The 23,079-nt window shown below is 30.3% G+C and overlaps 3 protein-coding genes across 3 annotated transcripts; all 3 read left to right on the top strand.

Moving 5' to 3' along the window:
- The first annotated feature begins 2,381 nt into the window (after positions 1-2,381).
- Positions 2,382-3,701, top strand: LOC135957814 (guanine nucleotide-binding protein subunit alpha-11-like). The gene has a single exon (XM_065508621.1). The coding sequence runs from the start codon at positions 2,572-2,574 to the stop codon at positions 3,637-3,639; it is 1,068 nt and encodes a 355-aa protein (XP_065364693.1). The 5' UTR covers positions 2,382-2,571; the 3' UTR covers positions 3,640-3,701.
- Positions 3,702-10,680: 6,979 nt separating this feature from the next.
- LOC135957803 (guanine nucleotide-binding protein subunit alpha-11-like) lies at positions 10,681-12,051 on the top strand. The gene has a single exon (XM_065508610.1). The coding sequence runs from the start codon at positions 10,710-10,712 to the stop codon at positions 11,751-11,753; it is 1,044 nt and encodes a 347-aa protein (XP_065364682.1). The 5' UTR covers positions 10,681-10,709; the 3' UTR covers positions 11,754-12,051.
- A 6,423-nt stretch (positions 12,052-18,474) lies between these two features.
- Positions 18,475-22,550, top strand: dind (diamond). Its single transcript, XM_065515937.1, has 5 exons — positions 18,475-18,585; positions 18,657-18,701; positions 18,777-19,258; positions 19,318-19,519; positions 20,918-22,550. The coding sequence occupies exons 1-5, from the start codon at positions 18,580-18,582 to the stop codon at positions 22,046-22,048; spliced, it is 1,866 nt and encodes a 621-aa protein (XP_065372009.1). The 5' UTR covers positions 18,475-18,579; the 3' UTR covers positions 22,049-22,550.
- The last annotated feature ends 529 nt before the right edge of the window (positions 22,551-23,079 follow it).

The following is a 23,079-nucleotide window of genomic DNA, read 5'->3' as shown; positions in this document are numbered from 1 at the left end:
AGATTTTTTTTATTAATCAATATTTTAATTTAATATTTATAACTTCTTATGATATTCAAATAAATCATTCTAATATTTACACTAGATATTTTTAGATTTGATTCACTCATCTATATATATATATATACATATACGAGTTACGTTATTGAGTGACTGACTGATTCAACATCGCCCAGCCCATACCCCAAAAGGTAGAGACATACAATTTGGATTATAGGTTCGTTCCCCTCTCTCTATGTGGAACCACTAAGAATGAATTTTGGGAAATTCGAAGGTTTAGGGGGTAAAAACTGCTAAAATCTTCTAGACTAATACAGGTACCAAAAAATATAAAATAAAACTTTATTTACTTAAAAAATTAGCAGGCAATATCGATGGCAAAATACAAAAAAAAATACCATTTTTAATAACGATTGGGGTGGCGAAGCGAACTGGGTCAGCCAGTAATTTATAAAGCAATATTGAAATATTTGTGTTGTGGTTTAAACTACGTTTAATAATCGCATTGCCGCGCATTCAGGAAGATTGATCTACCTTTTAATAAGTACTATGGATGTTGTCATGACGAGGAAAAATCTGTGGATCACCTTTACCCCCATTTCTCGGGAATAAGGACCATGACATTGGGAAGTCCGGTTCTATACGAACTATCGGGGGTTGACATTCAAAAAAGAAGTTCGAACTAGGCTTAAGCGAAGTTGTTAATGGGTTATTCTGTAATGTAGTTTGAAATAATTACTTTTTTATCAATGTCCAGCAACCAAATATTCAATAGCATCACGCAAAAACATTGCCCATGTTTTATAAAAATCTATTAGAAATTCCAAAAACACTCTTGTTTTACGTTTTCTGTGTAAATTGCTCATCATTCTCTATTAAAATGCATATGTACTCTTACGAGTACATCGCACTTTCACGACAAGAATGTCATAACTCAATTGTTGCGACTTTTAAATTAAGTACTATAAATAATGTCCCTGTTTAACTCGATTTGGTTTTGTATCCTCCACGATTAGTGTTAGGGTATATACAGTGGTGGCCAGGAATTTAAGACAAAAATTGTTTGCTAAATTCCATGTAATTGTCAATTATTTTTTCAAATATTTCCACAAATATGTATGAATGATGACTGTTTTAACACACAAGTGTAGTGTTTATAGAAAACCGACTTTTTAAAAAACCGGTTTGTTGGTTAAACGGTTAATAACTATAAATATACAAAAGTGATAAGTCCATTTTATTTTGTAAAAATTTCATATTTATTGTCTCATTCAAATGGAATTGAGTATAAATATGTTACTAAATATATAATACTTGTTTTAATTATTGGTTTATTCATTAAATTTGAACCGAAAATTGTAAATCAATTTTTTAATTAAATATTTGATAATTTAGAAATTTATTATCACCTAGACTTTCTGATATGAAACAGAAAATGTTACAAGTCCCAAAAAAGGACCTATAAAATGCAAGTGCACTTCTTCTTAGCTGTGATTATTTTCATTATAAATCATACCAAACAAATAATAAAACTCCATTATCAGATTTCAAAATTATACCCTCCCCACTATGGTGGGGTAGTGTATTAGAATCATTGCAATTCTTAAAGATATTAATATAAAGAGGTTTGTATTGTTAATCAGCAGTTTAGGTTTCAAATCAGACCAATAGTGACTACACAATGAATATTAAAAATGCACAAAAACATGAGATTTATTAATTTTAGTCCCAAATTTTAAAAGCCGGTTAACCGAGTGATAAAAACCGGATAAACAGGTTAACCGAAAATCAACATTTTAAATTAACTGGTTCGTAAAAAACCGAGATTTCGTAGAAAAACCGGGTTTTCGGTTAACCGGTTTATAAACACTACACAAGTGTGTTTTATTCGACTGTGTCAATTCATACATATTCATCATGAAAACATACAATTTTTCTACAACTTGACCAAACATTTTTTTTTTAAATAAACATATTTTCTCGCATTTATATCATTATAATTTTATTATTATAAAATATTCGGACCAAATTTCGAATTTTTAGTTCCATTAGTTTCGGTCATATCATGTTATTAACAGCGGATGTTCGCTGAGGTGGGTCAACGTATTTCCACAAATATTTTTCAGAAACTAGAAACATTAATAATAAATTTCATACCCTTAGAAGTCCTTTTATTTTGGCTCTATCGCACTTAAAATTCAGTTGATAAAAAAAAATTCAATTATTTGTCTTAAATTGGTGGCCACCACTGTATGCATATTCTGGATCGTTACAGATACCGGAGTCGATATAGATGCTCGTGTGTTGTTTGAAATAGATTTTCTGAAGTCTGAATGCGGACGATCCATTAATATTTTTCGAGTTACGACAGTCTTTTCAAAACAACGTATAAATTTAAATGAATGTAAATAAAATACTATTAAAAAACCAAGAACACCAGCTATAAACCATTAATTGTTTTTTTATCTTGCAACTAGTAACGACAGAGTGTCTCTTAACAGCGGTTGGTATAGACGGTCAATAAAAATAATTTAAATAAGTAATTTGAAAAATATACATACTATATTCACCATGAATTGTTTATGTTCGGAAGAGATAAGGGCTCAAAATCTTCAAAATAAACGGCTGGAACGTAATCTGCAAATTTATAAGCGCAAATACAACAGACAAATAAAACTGCTGATGCTGGGCACTAGCGGATCTGGAAAGTCCACATTTTTACGTCAAATGCGTTTTGTCTATGACAAGGGTCATACGGGCTACGACAGAATGAAATATGTTGGCATAATCCATCAAAATGTATTCCACGCCATGCAAATTATGATCGAGGCCATGCAAGTTTTACGGATTTCATATGAGACCAAAGAAAATGCTTTCGTTAATGCGGCTCTTATTAAATATGTGGACTTAAACTATCCGGTACTTTTTATTGATATATTTCGTTTGGCTCTAAAAGAACTGTGGGCCGATGCTGGCATACAGGAATGTTATATGCGTGGACGAGAATTCGCTCTACTCGACTCAACGAAATATTTCTTCAACCATCTAGATCGCATAGCCGCGCCACACTATATACCCAACGATCAGGATATTCTGCGAGCACGTGATCCTTCGCATGGTCTCGAAGAGCATTTATTTTATTATAAAAATGTTGAATTCCTCATTACCGACTTGGGTTGTCAACGATCGGAACGTAAGAAATGGATGCATTGTTTCGATAATGTTACCGCCATCATATATATGGTGGCGATTTCAGAATACGATCAATTCTCATTGGACCCGGAGCATCGCAATCTCCTTAAAGAATCTCTAGAACTTTTAAAATCAATAGTATCCTATAAATGTTTCAACGATATTTCACTTATTATAGTTCTTAATAAATTGGATATATTTGAGGAAAAAATCATGCATTCACATTTGGTCGATTATTTTCCCGAATTCACGGGACGAGAGTATGATCCGCGAGAAGCTCGTTCTTTTATATTGGATCTGTTTTTAAAAGTCATACCGTCAAAACGAAGAATCTATTATTATTTTTTAAGTTCTGTCGATGAACATAGTGCCAGCATTGTTTTCGTTTATAGAGCTGTACGAGATACGATTTTAAATGCAAATTTATACAATTTTAATTTAGTTTAATGTTTTATCTTAATTAATTATTTAATTTGTAATGTTTATAAAATATATAAAATGATGAAATATTTCATATATTATTAATATATTTATGTATGTACATATGTACTATATAGGCAATACAAATAAATAATTGTAAAGAATTCTATTTAAATATTTTGAGTTATTGTCAACCGCAAATATAAAGATTAAAACAAACAAGTAAGAATTCTATATTAGTCTAAATTATACCCTGCATCGTATAATATAGCTTTAAAAAAAACAAGTCATAGAGCTATATACCCTTTATTAAATAGAAAAAACACATCAATTGTAAAAAAATACGCTTAGAAAAACTTTTTTTGTCCGCAATTTTATGTGAAAGTTCTGGTTTTTTGTGAAAATATTTCCGGAATCTTTTTCATAATTCTTCAAGTTTTTTTCCGAAACTAACCATTGTTTTTTAACACACGGTTTTTTTTTCTTTATGTATCGATTTGAATCTTATAAATGGACATTAAATTTTCAGTTGATAGAGGTCATATTGTTGAAGCTACCTACATCTGTCAAATTTGCTATCATTTATTCAGTTTTTTTTTTTGCCAAATCACCAACTTTGGATGCATGTAACTTTTTATAGGGACGACGTATATAACTGTTAGTAAGTTGTTTTTATTTTATTTAGAATTTTATCTCTAAGATAGCAAAATTTCGACCCTCCGTAGGCCCGCCATATCTAAAAAAACAAAAAAAGATCGAGCAAAATTAAAAAAATTAAATCCATACACCTAAATATCTCATCAACTAATATAGATAACCTACAAATCTAAGCGTGTTTTTAGTAGATCTTCTCAAGTACTATTTATATTTTAAATTTCAGCTCGTTCGGATCATAAATGGATTTTTGGCGATTTGTTTCAAAAATTTTAGACGCGAAGTGACAAAATCCAAAGGGCCACACACTGGCCCCCATTACCTCTAGGAAGCTGAACAACTACGAATCAACTCGAAAGCACCTCAGCTCCAACCATGTGAAATTTCGAAATAATATGTTCAATAGGGGCAAAAATGGGCAGCTGAATTTTTAATAAATCATTAGCTGAGACTTCAAGCTTTAATTTGATATAAGTCTCGGGCTAGTTGGGTCGTTGGAGATCAATAGGTACAAACCATAGAATTTGGAGAAAATAAATATTTTTGGACAATTTATAGTAGTACATAATTTTTTTTTAATTTTAAAATTTTTTTTATTTGCATATATTACAAGAGTATTTTAAAAGCATGAAGCGATAAAAGGTAGCATATATGTATAATAGGTAATTTCAAACGCGTTCACTTAGGTCAACTTTGAATTTCTCTGGACAAAAAAGTAATAAAGATATAAGCCTAATATTTTTGGTACATGATAATTAGATTGTGTAAAAATCAGGTAGATCAGAAGACATGAAGGAAATTAATGCCGCCCTTGAACCATTGTGCGTCATCGGTTCATATTTCTTTGAGAACGACGTCGGCCAGGCCATCACCGTCAACGGCAATCGGTCATAATAAGCCTGATTTATTCTTCATCGTAGTGGAAAATTTTCAGCTAAGCCTCTGCGGAACCAGCCCAATTATGAATAAAAAATTCCGCGGGAATTTGTTCCCCGGGAGTTTTTTCCCATTGAATTTGAATAGGAAAAATTAGAAAAGAGAAAAAACTCCCGGGGAATTTTTATTCATAATTAGGCTGAACATCTTTTAATGTATTTCATAATTATTCATTAGAGATAAATTTGTGTAATTATTGAATTTTGTAAAATAATCGGACTTTATATTAAATTTATATTAATATTAATTCTGAATACTTAATATTTGTTTTTTATTTTTTTAACTAATACATATTGTATGCTCAGATTTGCAATTTATTTTATTAATTTGTCTATTTTCGTTTTAAAGTTACAGCGAAAATTCTGAATCTATCGAAAAATAAAAAACCTACTAAAAAGAAAAAACAAACTATTTTTTACAATTTGTATTTTGTAAAATATATATGTATATAAAAATTTCGATTTCCCCGAATTAATCGCCACTTTGAACCCACTGTACATTGTTGAGAAATATAATTCGAGATAGATTTTACAGCAGTGATGTTCAAAAATAAAAATGAAGATGTATTGGTGAGAGAGCTACCCAGCAAACATAATGTCAAACACTTAAAATAATAACAAAATGAAGAAAGTTTAGATTTAGAATTTTTGTCAAATAAAACCAATTTATTAAATGAATGTAATTTAAATTTTAAGGAAATGAAAAAATATACATTGTAAGTCCGAAATTCTCTTAAATTTTGTATTTATTTTTGACTTTGTTTTATTGTGTTCAATTGTAATTGAAACGCGTGTGTTTGCTATGCTTCAAACAAAAACAACCAACAACAATGCTTAATAAATTTCTGCAAAAAAATTGCGATAGTCCGTCACATGTGGTTTCTTCGCATTCTCAGCGATGAATGAACAAAAGTTTTTAAAAGAGCATAACAAATGTGTGTAAATTTTTCAAACAATTGTTGTATGGCGTGAACATGACTGTTTTACAGCCACTTAATCATATTTCATTACAGATTCTGAGTTTGACAAAATTCACTTACATTTACAACGTGTTTGTATATTCTTCTTATTATAAATACATTTTTTATAACTATGTATGTTTGCTTATTACCAGAACTTTCTAGAATTTTAAAACTCGGCATACTTTTAATGACGATCTCACCAGATTCATCACCTCCCTTCTAACTATGATGTATTGTAATAAAAGTACAGCATAGTTTTAGGCAGATAAATCATGTTACTATTGTGAATACTTGTCCTTACACTCATGCGTAAAGTTGCCATATTATGAAACATGAAAAATGAAAAGCGTTTAGAACCCAAAACTAATTTTACCTATTTGTACTTGCGTTTATTCCAAGATTGGCTACCGATTAGAAACGGTTAAAAGTTAATGGTAAATTTATTCGTAATTATATGAAAATATAGAAAAACTTATTATATTGTTTATTTTCTTCGCCTATAATGTTCCATTCTAATAGTATTTACAGTGAGTGTCACTCAAAATCGTACAATATATTTTTTTTTTAAATATTATGAAATTATACGGGCAATAATAGGTGATTGTATAAAAAATTAAAAGTCATTTTATTAATTAGAACAAAAAATATGTATTTCAACAAAAAAGTTAACAAAACCTCATTTCGTTAAAAAAATATTGATGAAAATTAAAGAACATCACAAAATTCATATTTCACTTAAATTCGTACAATTATATTAAATTATAATTAAAACTTTAAAAATTAAAAAAAATGTTAATATTAAATAATCCTAATACTTTGTAGTGTATCATTTGCTATTTTTTAGTGCTTTTACGATTTTAAATGAAGCGTTGATATTCTGGGCACTGACAGTCTTACCCAATTTTTTTATTTGTGGATAAGGGCAATTAAAATTATACCCAATTTTCTGATAGGTAATAGCACACACAATATAAAAATAGCATTTTAAAATATTTCCAAAACATCAACTTTCTAAAACTAATGAATAAATTTGACTACGATGGTGTACGATTTTAAGTGACATTCACTGTAAATATGTTTCAAAACTTATTTTTAAAATAGAAGGTTTATTTGAAAGGAGATTTGTTATAAATTAAATTTTACGGTTACTTCTCATTAGAATGAAAGCCTTCAATTTTTATATTTTTTATTAATGTTAAATTGAAATTTCAAAAGTAAACAACGAGATACGTCTTGCCGACAATGAGAAACTTCGTGCTGAGGTTAAAGCTGAAGTCAAAGAAACTATCAAACACTTAGCTGAAATGGAAGCGAAACTTCAAGAATCCTCTCAGGTTCCAGTTTGATACAGTTGCCATTAGAAACATGTGGAACAATGAAGAAAAAGCTATAGAATTGATTTTGGCCTTAAAAGGAAATGCAGCGGTAGTTCTTGAAAGCGTGCCAGTGAGCAACAGAAATTGTTATGATGACATAATGGAGGCGCTACAACGTAAGTACGGTGGCGAACATAAAAAAGAATTATACCGAATGGAATTGCGTGGTAGAGTGCAGAATGCCAATGAGACGCTACAAGATTTTGCGATGGAAATCGAGCGTTTGCTACAGCTTATTTATCCAGGGGAGAACCATCCGATTTTGGAGCATTTGAAGATAGAGACATTTGTGAATGGTATTCGCGATCCAGAGATAAAATTTGTGGTATGTGCCACACCAAAGTCATCATTCTTTGAAACCGTCTCATTCGCGCTGGTACAAGAAACAGCTAAGATAATTTCAAAGCCCCAGGTGTGTAATGTGCGGAAAATCGAGGTTGTCGCTGAAAATGATAGAAGTATGGTCAACGAATTAAAGGAATTAATAGAGGCAGTTTTAAAGGCTTTAAGTAAGAGACAAACTAAAGCCAAAGTTAAATGTTATAACTGTGGAAAAATGGGTCACATTCAGCGAAACTGCAGAGCACCAATAAAGCGAATCAGATATGTTTCAGCATCAAGAAAGAACCAGCTGGCGAATCATCAAGCATTACAGGAGCCACCTTTAAAGCGAGCTTGCACTGAGGGACATGATCTGACACCCACACCTGATGGCCCCACCATCTCCATATCAGTACTGCAGCAGGAAAATAACAATCTTACTGCTAGTGGGTACATCAACGGTCGGAAGCACATCCTTACTATGGACACGGGAGCGTCGCAGTCTATCATCAGAACAGATTTAGTAAAGAAATCGATGGAACCAATTTGCAATGTAAGTCTACGCACCGCTACAGGAGAGCCTGCCGCTGTCCATGGTAAAGTTAATGTGAAACTAACTATTGGTGGTATTAGCGTAAATCATGTCTTTGTTGTTGCCGATATTGTGGACGAAGTAATCATTGGTGCAGACTTCATGATTAGTCACAGCATTAATTTGGATATGGGACAAAAAGTCATGAATTGGCGGAATGTTAAAATACCCCTTGACGTCGGATATGAGAGCAAGTCTCAAGTAAGAAAGTTAGTTTTTGTTGAGCACAAAAGGTTGCCACCGCAGTCAGAGGATTTGGTATGTGCCCGTGAGGAAGTGGAGGATTGTATAGACAATGGTTTGTTGGTGTTGGAACCAGCAGAAGTGAAAAGTGGCCATGTAACAATGGAGGCCCCCGTTGAACAGTGCAGCGGCGGAATGGTTCCTGTTGGATTCCTTGGTCTGTCCCGCAGTGAAAAGATCATCAGGTCGGGTTCCAAGATGGATGAAGGTGCTTCAGCAGAAAAAGAAATGCATGAACTCGTTCGGAGACGAACGACAAATGACCAAATGAAAACCAGTTATAGCTCACAACGTAATAAGGGTTTGTCATCCAAATTAACGAATCACTGCAAAGGACCACATAGGGTGGTTAAGAATCGGGAATTAAAGTTGAACATCTGAAACGACTAGCCGCCTATGGGAGAAGTGAATCTATGCCTATCCAGGATGAACAGGCTTAAGCGAGGGGCAGTGTTACGAAATTGTACTTGAATTCAAATATAACGATTTTAAGGGCTGATTTAAAAGTAGCATAAATAACAGTGCTGTAATAGCAAACTGTAACATATCTGTGGGCATTATTAAATAAAAGCTTTCAGTTGACCATTGATCGTAAGTTGGCAACGCTGTTTGCTGCGACCGTATATTCGAATTCGAATATTCAGTTAAAGAACATTGTAGAAATAGAGCTTTCTAGATGGTAATGCAGTGTTATAAATAGTGGCAGAGGTTGCACGTGTATAAAAAACATTGAGTGACTATTTAATTCTGTTGTTGTTGTACATTTGAATAAATAAAGAGTTGTTACCATTTTCAAACTACTAAACGGCTTTTATTTGCAATCAAAAGTATCCGGTTTATATAAAGGAAATAAACCAAACGTTTTGAAAAGATTAAAACGTAACAATATTTACTTGTTATGTGTTTTTATCGGATATTGCAAATAAAAGCCGATTAGTAGTTTAAAAATTGTAAAAACTATTTATTTAAAATGTACAACAACCACAGAATTAAATAGTCACTCAATGTTTTTTATACACGTCTATAAATTCGCAGAAATACAGACACACTTTATAATGTACACGAATTCAACTGAAAATACAGCACACTTTAAGGCAGTCAGTTGATGTTTATTCGCTAAACTCACTAACGACTGCAACCTCTGCCAATATTTATAACACTGCCATCTACACTCTAGATTGTTCTTTAACTGTCAAAGCTCGTATATTCGAAGCCTAGAGCTTTCGAATACACACGCCATCTCTGGTAAACTTTCTACAATGTTCTTTAACTGTCAAAACTCGAATATTCGAATTCGAATATACGAGTCGCAGAAAACATTCAGCGTTGCCATACTTACGATCAATGATCAACTCAAATCTTTTATTTAATGTTAATAATGCAGATATGTTACAGTTTGAGAGGCACTGCTTTCAAATAGCATTATGCAACTTTAAATCAGCCGTTAAAATCGTTATATTTGAATTCAAGTACAATTTCGTAACAATATGGATATACATATTTTAAGTAAGAATAAACTTTAATTTTTTTAGTGTTATTTTAGGTCATTACGAATGTTTTCAGCGGGTAATGTTTCAAATTTAATTCTAAGGGACACTCTAATGTATATACCATTTACGACGGATAGTGAAGGGTTTGTTTAAAATTCATTTATAAATTGTCAACTTTTTGCCACAGTCGGACAAAAGATAACTTTTATGTCCATTTTTCATATGTCACGCGGAACTAGTGAGTATAAAAAAAATTACACAAATATACCACAGATTACATATGTATGTACTCGTACAATATATGTACATAAATCATACATTTGTAATATGTTTTTCGTGTGCAACCGTTATAGTAACACTCATGCTTTATTTTAAAAATTAAAAGAATTCTATTAAAAACTTCTTTACAACTACAATGTACATATGTACTATATAGTCTTTAATAAAGAATAATATATTTTAAATCAGTATTCTCTAATTGACGCTACATAGAGAGCTGTGTTTTAAAGTGATCGTTATATAAAATGTATAAAATTTACTGTTGTTTTAGCGAAAAAAGAAGGAAACAAAAAGAAATGGATAAAATCTTAAGGGATCTTAAAAAACAATACAAAAAAGACATTAAACTATTATTACTGGGTACTGGAGAATCTGGAAAATCGACATTTATACGCCAAATGCGTATTCTGTACGACAATGGCTACAGCGACGAGGAAAGAAGGAGTCACATTAAATTGATACATGAAAATATTTTTACTTCAATGCAAAATATGATAGCTGCCATGGAATCATTAAAAATTGATTATGAGAGAATCGAAAATGCTACGGAAAACTCTACGCTCATAATGTATGTAAATACCGGGAGTAAAACCTATTTAGAGGATCCCTATTTGACCGCAATTAAAGAACTGTGGAACGACAAGGGCATACAAAACTGTTATATGCGACGTAATGAATACCAATTGCATGATTCCACTAAATACTATTTGAGCGAAATTGATCGCATTGCTTTGCCAGACTATATGCCTACGGATCAGGATATCTTAAGAGTTCGTATAGCGACCACAGGTCTAGTTGAGCACCACTTTCAAGTGAACAATGTAAAATTCCGCATGACAGACGTGGGTGGACAACGTTCGGAGCGAAGAAAGTGGATGCATTGCTTTGATAATGTTAAGGCTATATTATTCTTAGTTGCCATTTCGGAATATGACCAGGTTCTAAAGGAGAATGAACAACGTAATCGTCTAAGAGAGTCTAGAAAAGTTTTTGAATCTATTTCGGATTATTTCCATGGCACGCCAATTATATTGTTTTTAAATAAAGACGATTTGTTGGAGGAGAAAATTATGCACTCTCATTTGGATCAATTTTATACGGAATTTAAGGGGCCACGATATGATAGCGAAGCAGCACGTAAATTTATATTGGATATGTTTTTGCAAGTTCGGAACAGGATGTACTATCATTACACTTGCGCTACAGACACCAAGAATATTGAAGTAGTATTTACCGCAGTAAAAGACATCATTTTAACTTCGAATTTAGATAGATTTGGACTGGTGTAAAATTAAATATCATAAACATCCAACCGGCGATAAATTGATTATAGTTTTATATTCGATTTCGTAAATATTCGTGCATGTATTCTTTAAAACTTAAATTGTTTAGATAAACCATATTACTACATTAGCGGTAGTCCTTTATACAAACACATTACCAAGACGAGGACTCAACATCATGAATATCGTTATTGTTTTTATCAAAGAATAACAAGAAGGGAAGCCTCTCATTTTTATTATTCTTTGGTTTTTATAAATATTTTTAAAATAAACATATTTAAAATACATGGTAATAAAAAACATACATACTTTGTTTATTTCTTGAAAACCACAAACTGAATTCCGAGATATAAACAAACAAATATATATAAATGTATTAAAGTGTCTAGAATGATTAATCAGTGCTTTTATAAAAGTTTACATATGTATGTATTTTTATGCAATACATTAGGGTAGCCCAAAACAAAGTTGTGGATGTTCAAATCTAAAATAAAAATGTTATTTACTCTAAGATGCCGTTTCCCAAAATGTTTCCCTGGGTTCAGTAGTATGTGGTGAGCTGGATCAAGAAAGGTCTTTGAAATGCGCTTTCAATGTCATATCTAAAATTATCGTAAAAGCTTAAAAATATTCAATCTTTAGAAGAAACTTTTTAAGTTTTTTTTTTAAATTTTGACATATAATTATTTTAAATGAATACGTTATAAACGAGTATTTACGTTTATCGAAATTCAATATATGTATAAGTTCGATTTTTTTTTTAAATTTTTGGAAACCTACTTTTTTCTTACCGATCTACTGTTAACTAACAATAATTGTATTATTAGGTGTGTTCGCGTATTTTCCAGTAACTTTATTTTAGAGAGTAAAAATAAATTACTCTCAATCTGAAAAATTACAAAAAAAAAGTACGCGAACAACAATTTGTAAAATAAGTTGTATTTTATTATAAATCAATTCAAAACATTAGTTTTGTATTATTTTACATATTTTCTTTGCAAACTTGTAAATTGTATTAATTTTCCACTTTTTAGTTTTGTTTACATTTGCAACCATATGTTTTAAACATATTTTTATGTTGATATTTTTTACTGGACATTTTTTGTACATATCGAGCCCTAAACGCAAAAATAACGTAAACGACATTTTTTCAAAATTGACTTTTTAATGGAAATCGATAGAAAACTTTCGTGCGCATCAACACCCGAAATAATGAAAATTAAGTTTTTATATATACAGAGATATCGCAATTTCAATTATATCGTACTCACCTTTTTGCTTTACATCAAAAATAACGTAAGCGACATAAAAACAAAAAGGGGCTGTAAATGAAAGTAAGAGTAGCTGAAGAACTAGAGAGAAAATCAAAAGAAATTGAAATACAAAAAGATAGATGTACTAAATGTGATCAAGGACAAAATTTAGACAGCAGTCACATCCGAACAGAAGAATTTAAGTTTAAGAATTTTTTTGAAGGACCAAAAACTAAGGAGAGAAAATGTTTTGTTTTCATGTGCTAGTTTCGACCCATTATACAATAACTGTAGAAGGTAGAATCACTAGGGAGAGTTTTCAATATTTCGCCCTATGACGTCAAACTTTGATTTTGATTTTTTTCACATTTTTTTATATTTTCTTTTGTTTGACGTTACAAGAATTGTATAATTTAGAATTTATTTTCTACTGAGTGTACCTATATTGTGTTATGGTTTCGACCTTCAAAAAGTTTTGAATATGCCTCATAGTAAAACAAGTAAGAAAGTATGGTTGGTCAAGCCGGACCACATAATACAATACTCTAAGTAAAAGAGCAAAATCATTTTTCTTAAAATTTTTTTAAAATTTAAATAATTTATATTTTTGAGTGATTTTCGAAATTGGCCTTATATGGGAGCTATGACCAATTATGGACCGATCACCATGAAATTAGGTGGTGTGATTTATGTTTACATGAAAGTTATTTATGTTGAATTTTATGTGTATACCCAAATGTTTAAGAGATTTATGCACGTTAAAGTGATTTTTGGAAGCGGGTCTTATATGGGAGCTATAACTAATTATGGGCCGATCACAATAACATTTGGTGACATGAATTCCGTATATATAAAACTTATTTGGAGCAAAATTTGTGGAAGTCCAATTTCGGTAGGAAATTTGTATGGAGGCTATGTGAAATAATGAACCGATTTCAGCAAGTTTCAATAGGCTTCGTCCTTGGGCCGAAAAAATATATGTACAAAATTGCGACCTGTACTCTGCCCACAAGCTTTACATGGACAGCCAGCCAGCCAGACGGACGGACGGACATCGTTTAATAGACTCAGAAGGTGATTCTGAGTCGATCGGTATACTTTAAGGTGGGTGCTAGACCCTCCCCAGTATGGTGGTGTAGGGTATAAATATTACACTGTTTTATTCAAGAAAATACTAGTACAGTAGTTTTGACTTACCTGCCTTTCACTTAAGAGCATTTTGCATATAAGTGCACAAAACTTGTGTTGTGTATATTTATTTACCAAACTCCATATAAATTCGTTAATTTAAGTGCATTGTTCATACCTGCACATTTAAGATAAGTGCATAATACTTTAGGAAGCTATAACTGGTTTTCATGAAAACAATTTAATTTAGCTGCCTAATACAAAATTAAATCAAAACAAATAAGAAAAATACGATTTTGAATGAAAAAATATGTTGTACACTTCTTAATAATTTTAAAAGTATCTAAAATATCAATTTGACGTTATTTTTAGACGGAAAAATCTCAAAGCTTCGTGAAATTATTTGCCGTTAGCTGCTTTTTTGGGCAGTAAACTGTAAATGAACTTACCAGCATCAATGAGCAGGTAAGTGCATTGAGGTAACTGCATTTTTAACTTACCTGCACCAAATTTCGTGCAAAGTTGATTGTGCAGGTAAGTCAAAATTACTGTATTACAATTTAAGTGAATTAAGTTATTACAATTTAAGTGAATTAAAAATTTCGTCACATAAATTCAATGATATAAAAGCTCTTTGCAATAAAAATTTGTTTTTATAACGAATATATTGCCCTAAAACATTCCCAAAATATTAAAGACGCCTTAAACGAAATATATGAAGAAGATGTGCCTTAATTTCCTAAGCACCTACTATATTATGTTAAATCTTTACTATGATTTATAACAAATGTTTAATTTACTGAATACTTTAAGAAAATATATTTTCGAAACCTAAGAAAATATTTTTTCTTTGTAAAGCATTTATCGTATGCGCCACAATTTAGTCTCAGCTGCAACAAAATTTGTTGCTCACAAAATTAACTTAAAAATGCACTTATCGCATGTATGATACCATTAATAGACTACATTGTAATTTTCTTCGCACAACTTAAAATAAAAACGAAAAAACTCCCTCCTATAAAATTTGATTTTTGGCGTCTACGTTATTTTCGCGGTTAGGGCTCGATATCATGTTCTCTATCTACGAACTGTCACTTTTAACACTCTCGTTACAAGTTTTTAAAAGTAAACGAACGGAATCTCGTAACTGAAATCTACTTGAGATATTGAAACAAAATTTTTAAAATCTGACTTACAATGAAACTAGAAATATATTTTATAAAAAATATTTTTTTTAAAGCACACTCTTTATTTAAGCTATGAGTCTTACGTTTTTTTGAATTGTTGTTTTCTAAAAACAAAATAACGTATTATCAATATAAATTTGTATGAAAAAATTAAATTTTAAATAAAGGCAGTTATAGATATTTTTTATGTTTTTTTTTTTTAAATTAATAACAAAACATATTAGAAAAATACCTAAAATAACGTAAAATACCATGGTATAACTGATTGTTATACCATGGTATTTAATCGAACTTGACTTTTTTTCCCAAACTTATTTCATTCAAAATAAGAACATGTTCATATTATAAAATTTTACATGACGGAAATTTTTGCTTTTTTACTTAATTTTTTTAATAAATTGCATTATAATTGTATTATATAATGAATTAGTGCAAGAATATTTGCATAATAGCCATATATTGGCCAATATTTTAAGATAAAAAGGAGAATATCTGAAACTTAAAAATTATCATTAAACATAATAAAACATTCATAAATATAAAAGCATTTCATCCTCTTAAATCAATTTAATCATTTTCGCGCTTTTTATATCATTTTGTAGCTGAAAATCATAAAAAAAACTAAAAATTTTCCATGAAAAATTTCAAACATTTTTGAACAACATAAAAATAAAAATGAAATTGAAATTATATTTTTCAAGCCTTCTAGATTTTATTTCAAAACATAAAATATTAAAAAAATCATACTATTTAAGAAATTATTTATAAATGTTATGAATTGAAATCAATGAATTCGAATCATAATATTTATGTTGGAACTTTTTTCTGTGTACACACTTATTAAAAAATATAGTTTTTCTTCAATTGTTAGTAAATTTTTGTAATAAAAATTTAAATTCAAATTTTTTGGCATTTCCTTTTTATATTTTTTATTTTCTTTTGTTTGAAGTTATTGGGAATGTATAATTGAGAACATAATTTCTAATAATTGTACCTTGCTAATTCTACAATGGTAAAATACTATTTATTAATTAATTACTGTTAAAAAAAAGTGCACTTGATGACACGTTGTTATTAATTTTGGTTATAACTTTGTTATTTTTTATAGTAACAGTTTAAAATTTTGTACACATATGTAATATGATGTAGTGAATTGTAATCAATAATAAAAACAATTTCGAATTTTTTGATGAGTATAAGTACATAATGTTGGAAAAAATATCCAGAACAAATTTACTTTATACGCTCGAAATGAACATTGTAGAAATTACTAACACGCAATGAAGATTAAACAAATCTTATATTTATTTATTTGGTTATACAAATAAATAATGTTTCCGAATCTGCGCATTTTGCATAAACAAAATTGTCCAAGGACCAAGTATTTCATTCTGACTTGATTATTAGTTTTGTAGTTTTATGTAAATAATTTGACTTAAAATAATAAAAGCAATTAATTACTAAGACAACAAACAGTTCTTTTATATAAAATATGCAACAATATTTTGTAAAATTAATTACTAATTTTAGTACATAATTCGTTTGTACGCAGTAATGGAAAACAAGAAATTTCGCTAAATAATTATTTTTAAATACGTGTTTTGGATTCTAATTATTGAAATACATAGGAAACAAAATGGTGAGTTAATTGATAAAAAATATCATCGATAAAGGAATGTCATTTCTGGAAATAAAATATTTCAAAGGGAATTTGAAAAAAAAATCGACCAATACTAAATCAAGAAGAGTTTGAACCGAGAAATTGCAATTGTGAATGTCTTCTGGTTGTGATATGAAATTACTTAAACAAAATTAAACTAACAATACTTTAGTAATGTAGATTCTTCTCAAAATCGCTCTTACTGTCTTAAAAACAAACTTCCAGTATTTAAAAGTATTACTGCCCTCCCTTTTATGTCGAATTCTACAATATTATTGAGAAAATAAACCTTAACCATGATCTTCTTAGATTTATAAGAAAATATGTCTGAATTCTGTAGAAATAAGGTCCCACATACTATGGAATATTAATTGTTTATCACTAATCCATAAAATATATAAATTAATGTTTTTGTTAGTTTATTTGTTTTACAATCACGCTTAAATGGATGAACCGATTTTATTGAAATTTGGAACGTAGGCTATCTCTTTTTTCAATACTTGGAATATCTGTGAACTATAATTGTAAAAGCCGCAAAACTTCGCTGGATTTTTACTTCGGTACCACTGTACGCTGCTTGCCTGAAAATGCGTTTGAACAACTATTCTCCCGTTGGCTAGGTGAGTGAGGAGAGATCATCTATAAATTTTGTTTGTTACCACCAGAAACGCACCTCACTGAATCTTCATACACAGCTGTCTGGGAACAAATCAAGATCCCAGTAACAGTTTATATTTTTGGTTCACAATATTAATAAAAAGTTAAAGATATTGTGAAGCACTATTCAATGATACCCATAATGATCAGATTGTTTTCCAAATATATGAGAAATGTACTATGTATTATATATGTATATTGACTTTAAATTCTTAAACTAAGAGAGAGCATGCAAGAATGTTAAGGTTTTTGTACTTCTAATTATGAGAGCTATCAACCCCAAAAAAAATATAAAAATGCGAGCTGTTTCGCTGATCTTGATTTTGGCCGCTGTCTGTATGTGACCGGCCGGAAGCACTATTCAATGATACCCATAATCTATACTTTGATACCCATAATCTATACTTTCTCATACATCGCTTTAAGTTTTCGATTTTTACGGAATACGATGACATCGAGGAAGAATCTGAACTCAATATCGACTTCCCTATGCTATGGAAGTGGTGGCTTTTAAAACACTCACCTGGAAAGTGACACAAAACAACGTTTTAGTTTAATGGCCGTCAGCCTTGGCTGCGCCTCAAATGTAATTTTTTAATCTCTGATATTATTTATTGGCAATGATTTTAGAGTTTTGGTTGGATTTGAGCGAAATATGTTGTATATGAATTATTTTTAATCTTATTTATTTTTTGAACAAATTTCGTTCGTTTGTATTACTTAAAAAGTGCTGCCAAATTTAGTTTCCACAACAAGAGTTGTTATTTTCGTACTCACTATGAATTTTCATTTACTACTACACTTTTGTGCAATTCTGTCAGTACGGCTCTTTCACAGATAATTTTATTCTTGTTTTGCAAATTTTGTGTAGTAAATCATCTAAAAGCTAAGAACAAAAATATTTAAATAAATGTAAACTAATTGAAAAATTTGAAACGAAACATAAAATGAAGGTGTGTAAAAACTCGTTTACATAACAATTATAATTATTTTTTTTGTTTTTCTCATTTGCTGCTATTTTTAGCTTCAAGTTAGTCGTCAACTGACGGACGAACTCAAGCAAAAACAGGTGAGTTGCAAAAAATTTGTTAATTTTCCCAAATAATAAATACCATGTCAATATTTTCGCCCGTCTTCAAACTAGACTATAACCAATAGTCTTATAAACAAAATTTTATATTCAAAACGATTGCTGGTCGATCATGTGGAAGCTTTAGAACAGTGTATGCTTTTTATGCAAGATACACCATTACCTTCCTCAACAGCTACAAATACAACTGGCCAAGACAAATGTGATGGCAAGGACAAGTGCTTTAAGAAATCGGATGAAATATTGTGGCCGGAAATATTTACAGCTCGTAATGCTTGCATTTTATTGGGCTCCACCATTTTGGAGCATCTAATAACGCCACGTGCTTTTCGTTTAACTTTAATACCTTCGTTGGCAGTGACTGGAGGTTTCAGTGCTTTGTATGTGGTGAAGAATGTTTTCGGTTTTCGCAATAAATACGTTGAAAGAGAATTGGAGAATCTCATACGGACAATTGATGAATTTGGAAATTGTATACGCCGTAATATGACCTATTTCAATGAGATTATTATTATGAAACAACATGAGTTAATAGAGTAGGTATTGAATGTACGGATAAACAAGATACGATGATATATTTTTGAATATTTTGTAGATCCCGTCAAATAGAACGTGCCTGGGATTGTATTACAGCCGCCAAAGAGGTAACCGAAATTTTATTTGAAGCCACCCGTAAATTAGAAACCCAATATCCTATACCAGCACGATTTTCCCAGTATTATGCTCCAATGGAAGATTTAAAAGAATGTGAATACTTTAAGAACAATGTCACCGATTATAGTCCTAAGCATATAAAAGTAAGTACATTTTATACGTATATTCCGCCCTAACACATTCATTCATTTATTATTTGTAACAAAGAGCTCTGAGTTAGGGAATTCAAAATAATGTTCATAGTCAAATGATTAAATTTTAAAGCTATTTTTTAATAGTGAATTCTATCTAGCTAGCTAAAATTAGCATTTTATTCTTTTCTTGTAAAACTAGTTTTTAGTTTGTATATTTTAAAAAAAAAATTTTTAACATTCTGATTCCGAACATTCTGATTCTGAAAAATCAAGATTTGGCCTAATACCGAAAAATTTACAAAATAAAAACATACATAGATTATACAGTTTTAAAGGTGAGATGAGTTATAAATATGTATAATTAATAGCTTACACAGACTTACAAATATCAAAGCAATGTAAAAACTTTTAATTATGTAGTGGATGTGCTGCGTGGCGCCTAAAAGTGAATAATGATTTTTTTTTGCACTAAAATTAAAATAATGAATTTTTTATGAAATTTGTAGCACATTTGAAAAGTTATGTTTGTTTCGGATTAGACCGAATATAAAATTTTTGCCCGAATATTATGTTCTGTTTCACCATGAAAACCTCGGTTTCGGTCGGTCTCTAAAAATTACAATATTTTTTGTAAAAATGGCGCAATGTCCTTGATCAAAATTAAAAAGTTTGCACCCTTAGGATTGAAAGTGTTATTTGTATTTCGAATTTAAATTGACTTGGTCTCCGGATATCTTCAAAACTCTTTCGAAAGAAGCAAATTTTCAGGAAATTATATATCGTTTGCTTAGGTGCAAACGTGCTAAGTGCACTTTTTATGAAAATTTAGATTTATGTGCTGTTTTTCTATAGCGAACGATTGCTTTGAGTGGAAATTTCAAATGTATTTTGTTTTTGTTGCAATAACAAAACACATGTTAAATTTTCACTCAAAGTACTCGTTCACTATAGAAAAACAGCACATTAGATAAAGTAATTTTGTCTCACTCAAATGGATTTGACTGAGAAAAAATTATTTTAGTTATTAGTTTATTCATTAAATTTCAACCAAACAACGTAAACCATAAATTTTTTAAGGAAATATTGGATAATTTTTCTAACCTGCCAAGGGCATAGACAATTTTCATTTTGTTTTGCACTTGAACTATAGATGTCAAATTATAATCGCGATATATAACCGAAAATTATGTTTTTTTTATATTTCGAGTATTTATGAACTGATTAAACAATTAAGAAATTATTACGTTTAGTTCTATCCGTTATATAATATTATAGAAATTACACATGGTGAAGGGTATAAAAAGAAGTCAATTGTAGCTTATCATTTAATTTAAATCCATTAATTCATTGTACTTACACAATTATTCTCTATGGTTTGAGTACTACCAAAATATCGTGTATTTTTAGGATTTTCATAACATCTTCGCGTACGTTCAATCCCAGTTCCTTTTACGTTTAGCTTTAACCATATCTACCAAACCATCATTAAGTCAACTTCATCCAGAATTAGAGAAAATCGATTGCCTTATACGACAGCTAGTACTCGAGGAAGAAAATCATTTTAAAAATCTAGCCATCGAATTGAACAAAAAGAAATCATTAGAGTTGGAAGCTCTAAATGCCAATAAAACAGTAAAAACTCGCAATGATCCCGTCGGTGTTTTACAGGATTCATCGCTTAAACTGAGCGCTTGTATGGTGGCGGTGGCTGGTGAGTGTCAGGCCTTAGACATTACTTTGCAACGTCTTACCGAAACGGAAAATGAGAAAAAAGACAACACCAAACAGTTGGTAGAAGTGGCCAATAATATGCGCTCCATAGAAAATGCTTTGTCTGTGTGTTTCGATGATTTCCAAAGGCTAATGTTGGTGTATAATAAATTTCTCAATACTAAATTAGATTTAAAAGAAACACACAGTGAAAAAAGTGAAAATAAATCTCAAGCAGATGATGAATTTCCAGAAAGCTTTTTGCGTGTTGAAATCTCACAAAATCCCAACGACATGGAGAAGCGAGATGATTTCTATGCCTACATGTTCGACGAAGAGCAAGCTAAAGCCGAAAGGGAACAATTGGAAAAAGAGGAACGGGAGAGACACAAGGAAGAGTTGGAAATTTTAAATTTCGAAAAACGTATTACCAAAGGCAGATTCCGACCTGTACTTAAGCAGCTAAAAGATCATATTGATCCCATACGGCAAGTAATGCTTGAAAAAGAAAGAGAAGTTCTAGCCGCTAAAGGCATAAATGTAGATGAATTATTTGCTAAAGAAGATGATGACGAAGATGATGATGAGGTCAAGGAACATGATAATACGGTAGTATTTAAGGAGGCCTTTGATGACAGCGATGGCAGTGAAGGTAGTGCTGATATAGAATTTGAGAAGCGCACCAAAAAACTTAAAGAACGTGATAATTTTGCTGAAATGCGTAACTTTTTGGCACAAAAACAAAACATCAATTTATTCAAATTGGACGCACCACCAACGACATCCAATGTCTTGGGTGATGAGGATATTTTGGAGAGTGAATGTTAAGTGGCCTGTTTTGTAATTTTTATCATAAAGACTTTATTTTTTGTTTTGGTAAAAAGTACATTTTTTTATTTGATTAACTTTATATTAAAAACAAATAATTTGTAAAATAAAGTGATACACTTTAGAAATTTAGTCCATTAATTATTTGAAATTTGTTTATAGTTTTGTAACGAATTTTGACACCATTAAAAACTAACAAGTGTTTTATTAGAAAAACGGATGGAAAATTTATTTAAAAAATTTACACTCAAAGTACTAGCTTGTGATATAGCAACTGTTAGTAAGTAAATATTATTTGAGTCGTTTTCATACAACTTTTTAAAGATAACTTTCCCTCCGCGTTTCTGATAGTATTATGTAAAGTTGAATAGTTTGATTGTTCCATATTTTGCCTAAACTAATGCATTTTATTTTTTTTGTACATTAAATTTTATATTTATTTCAAATATTATAGCAAATATTCAATTGTAATTTGCACAAATAAAAATTTAAAAAAAAAACATTTGGAAAATATTTGTTTCATATATCTAAACAGACGAATAAATTATATAACTCTATTACCTGATTATACTTACGTCGTGTGTGTAAAATATTCGTAATATAACAAATTAATGGATGTTTTATACATTTATCAGATACATATACTAATCAGATATAAATGCGAGATTTATTTTTATCTAAACGACTGATAAAATTGATATTTTATCTAGGCGTGCTAATATTGCTAAAGATAAAGAGTGTTAAGCTGGGTGAAGGGGGAAAAGGCTGGATAATTGGAAGAGATGTTCAAACTCGCTGAGCCGAAACAAAACTGTTTAGGTTTTGTACTCAGAATAATTGGACAAATAAATATGAAAAAAGGAAAGAAAGAAATAAAACAAAATAATTAGGATTTTTTCTAATTATTTATTTAATTATTTGGAATATGGATTCTTACCAATAAGGAACAATAGGATTAGCAAAGTGCACAGTTCAAAGTTTGATTTGTATCTCTCCCAAAAAGAAGTATTTACGACTCTACGATTAATTTA

The sequence above is a fragment of the Calliphora vicina genome, chromosome 1 (assembly GCF_958450345.1).
Source record: "Calliphora vicina chromosome 1, idCalVici1.1, whole genome shotgun sequence".
NCBI lineage: Eukaryota > Metazoa > Arthropoda > Insecta > Diptera > Calliphoridae > Calliphora > Calliphora vicina.
This window is presented reverse-complemented; position numbering and strand designations above follow the sequence as displayed.

Bases quoted from the DNA above. Each gene is read 5' to 3' on its own strand.
- LOC135957814 (XM_065508621.1), top strand. From the start codon at position 2,572: ATGAATTGTTTATGTTCGGAAGAGATAAGGGCTCAAAATCTTCAAAAT.
- LOC135957803 (XM_065508610.1), top strand. From the start codon at position 10,710: ATGTATAAAATTTACTGTTGTTTTAGCGAAAAAAGAAGGAAACAAAAA.
- dind (XM_065515937.1), top strand. The intron at 19,259-19,317 runs GTAGGTATTGAA...AATATTTTGTAG, and splicing joins AAACAACATGAGTTAATAGA to ATCCCGTCAAATAGAACGTG. The intron at 19,520-20,917 runs GTAAGTACATTT...GTGTATTTTTAG, and splicing joins ATAGTCCTAAGCATATAAAA to GATTTTCATAACATCTTCGC.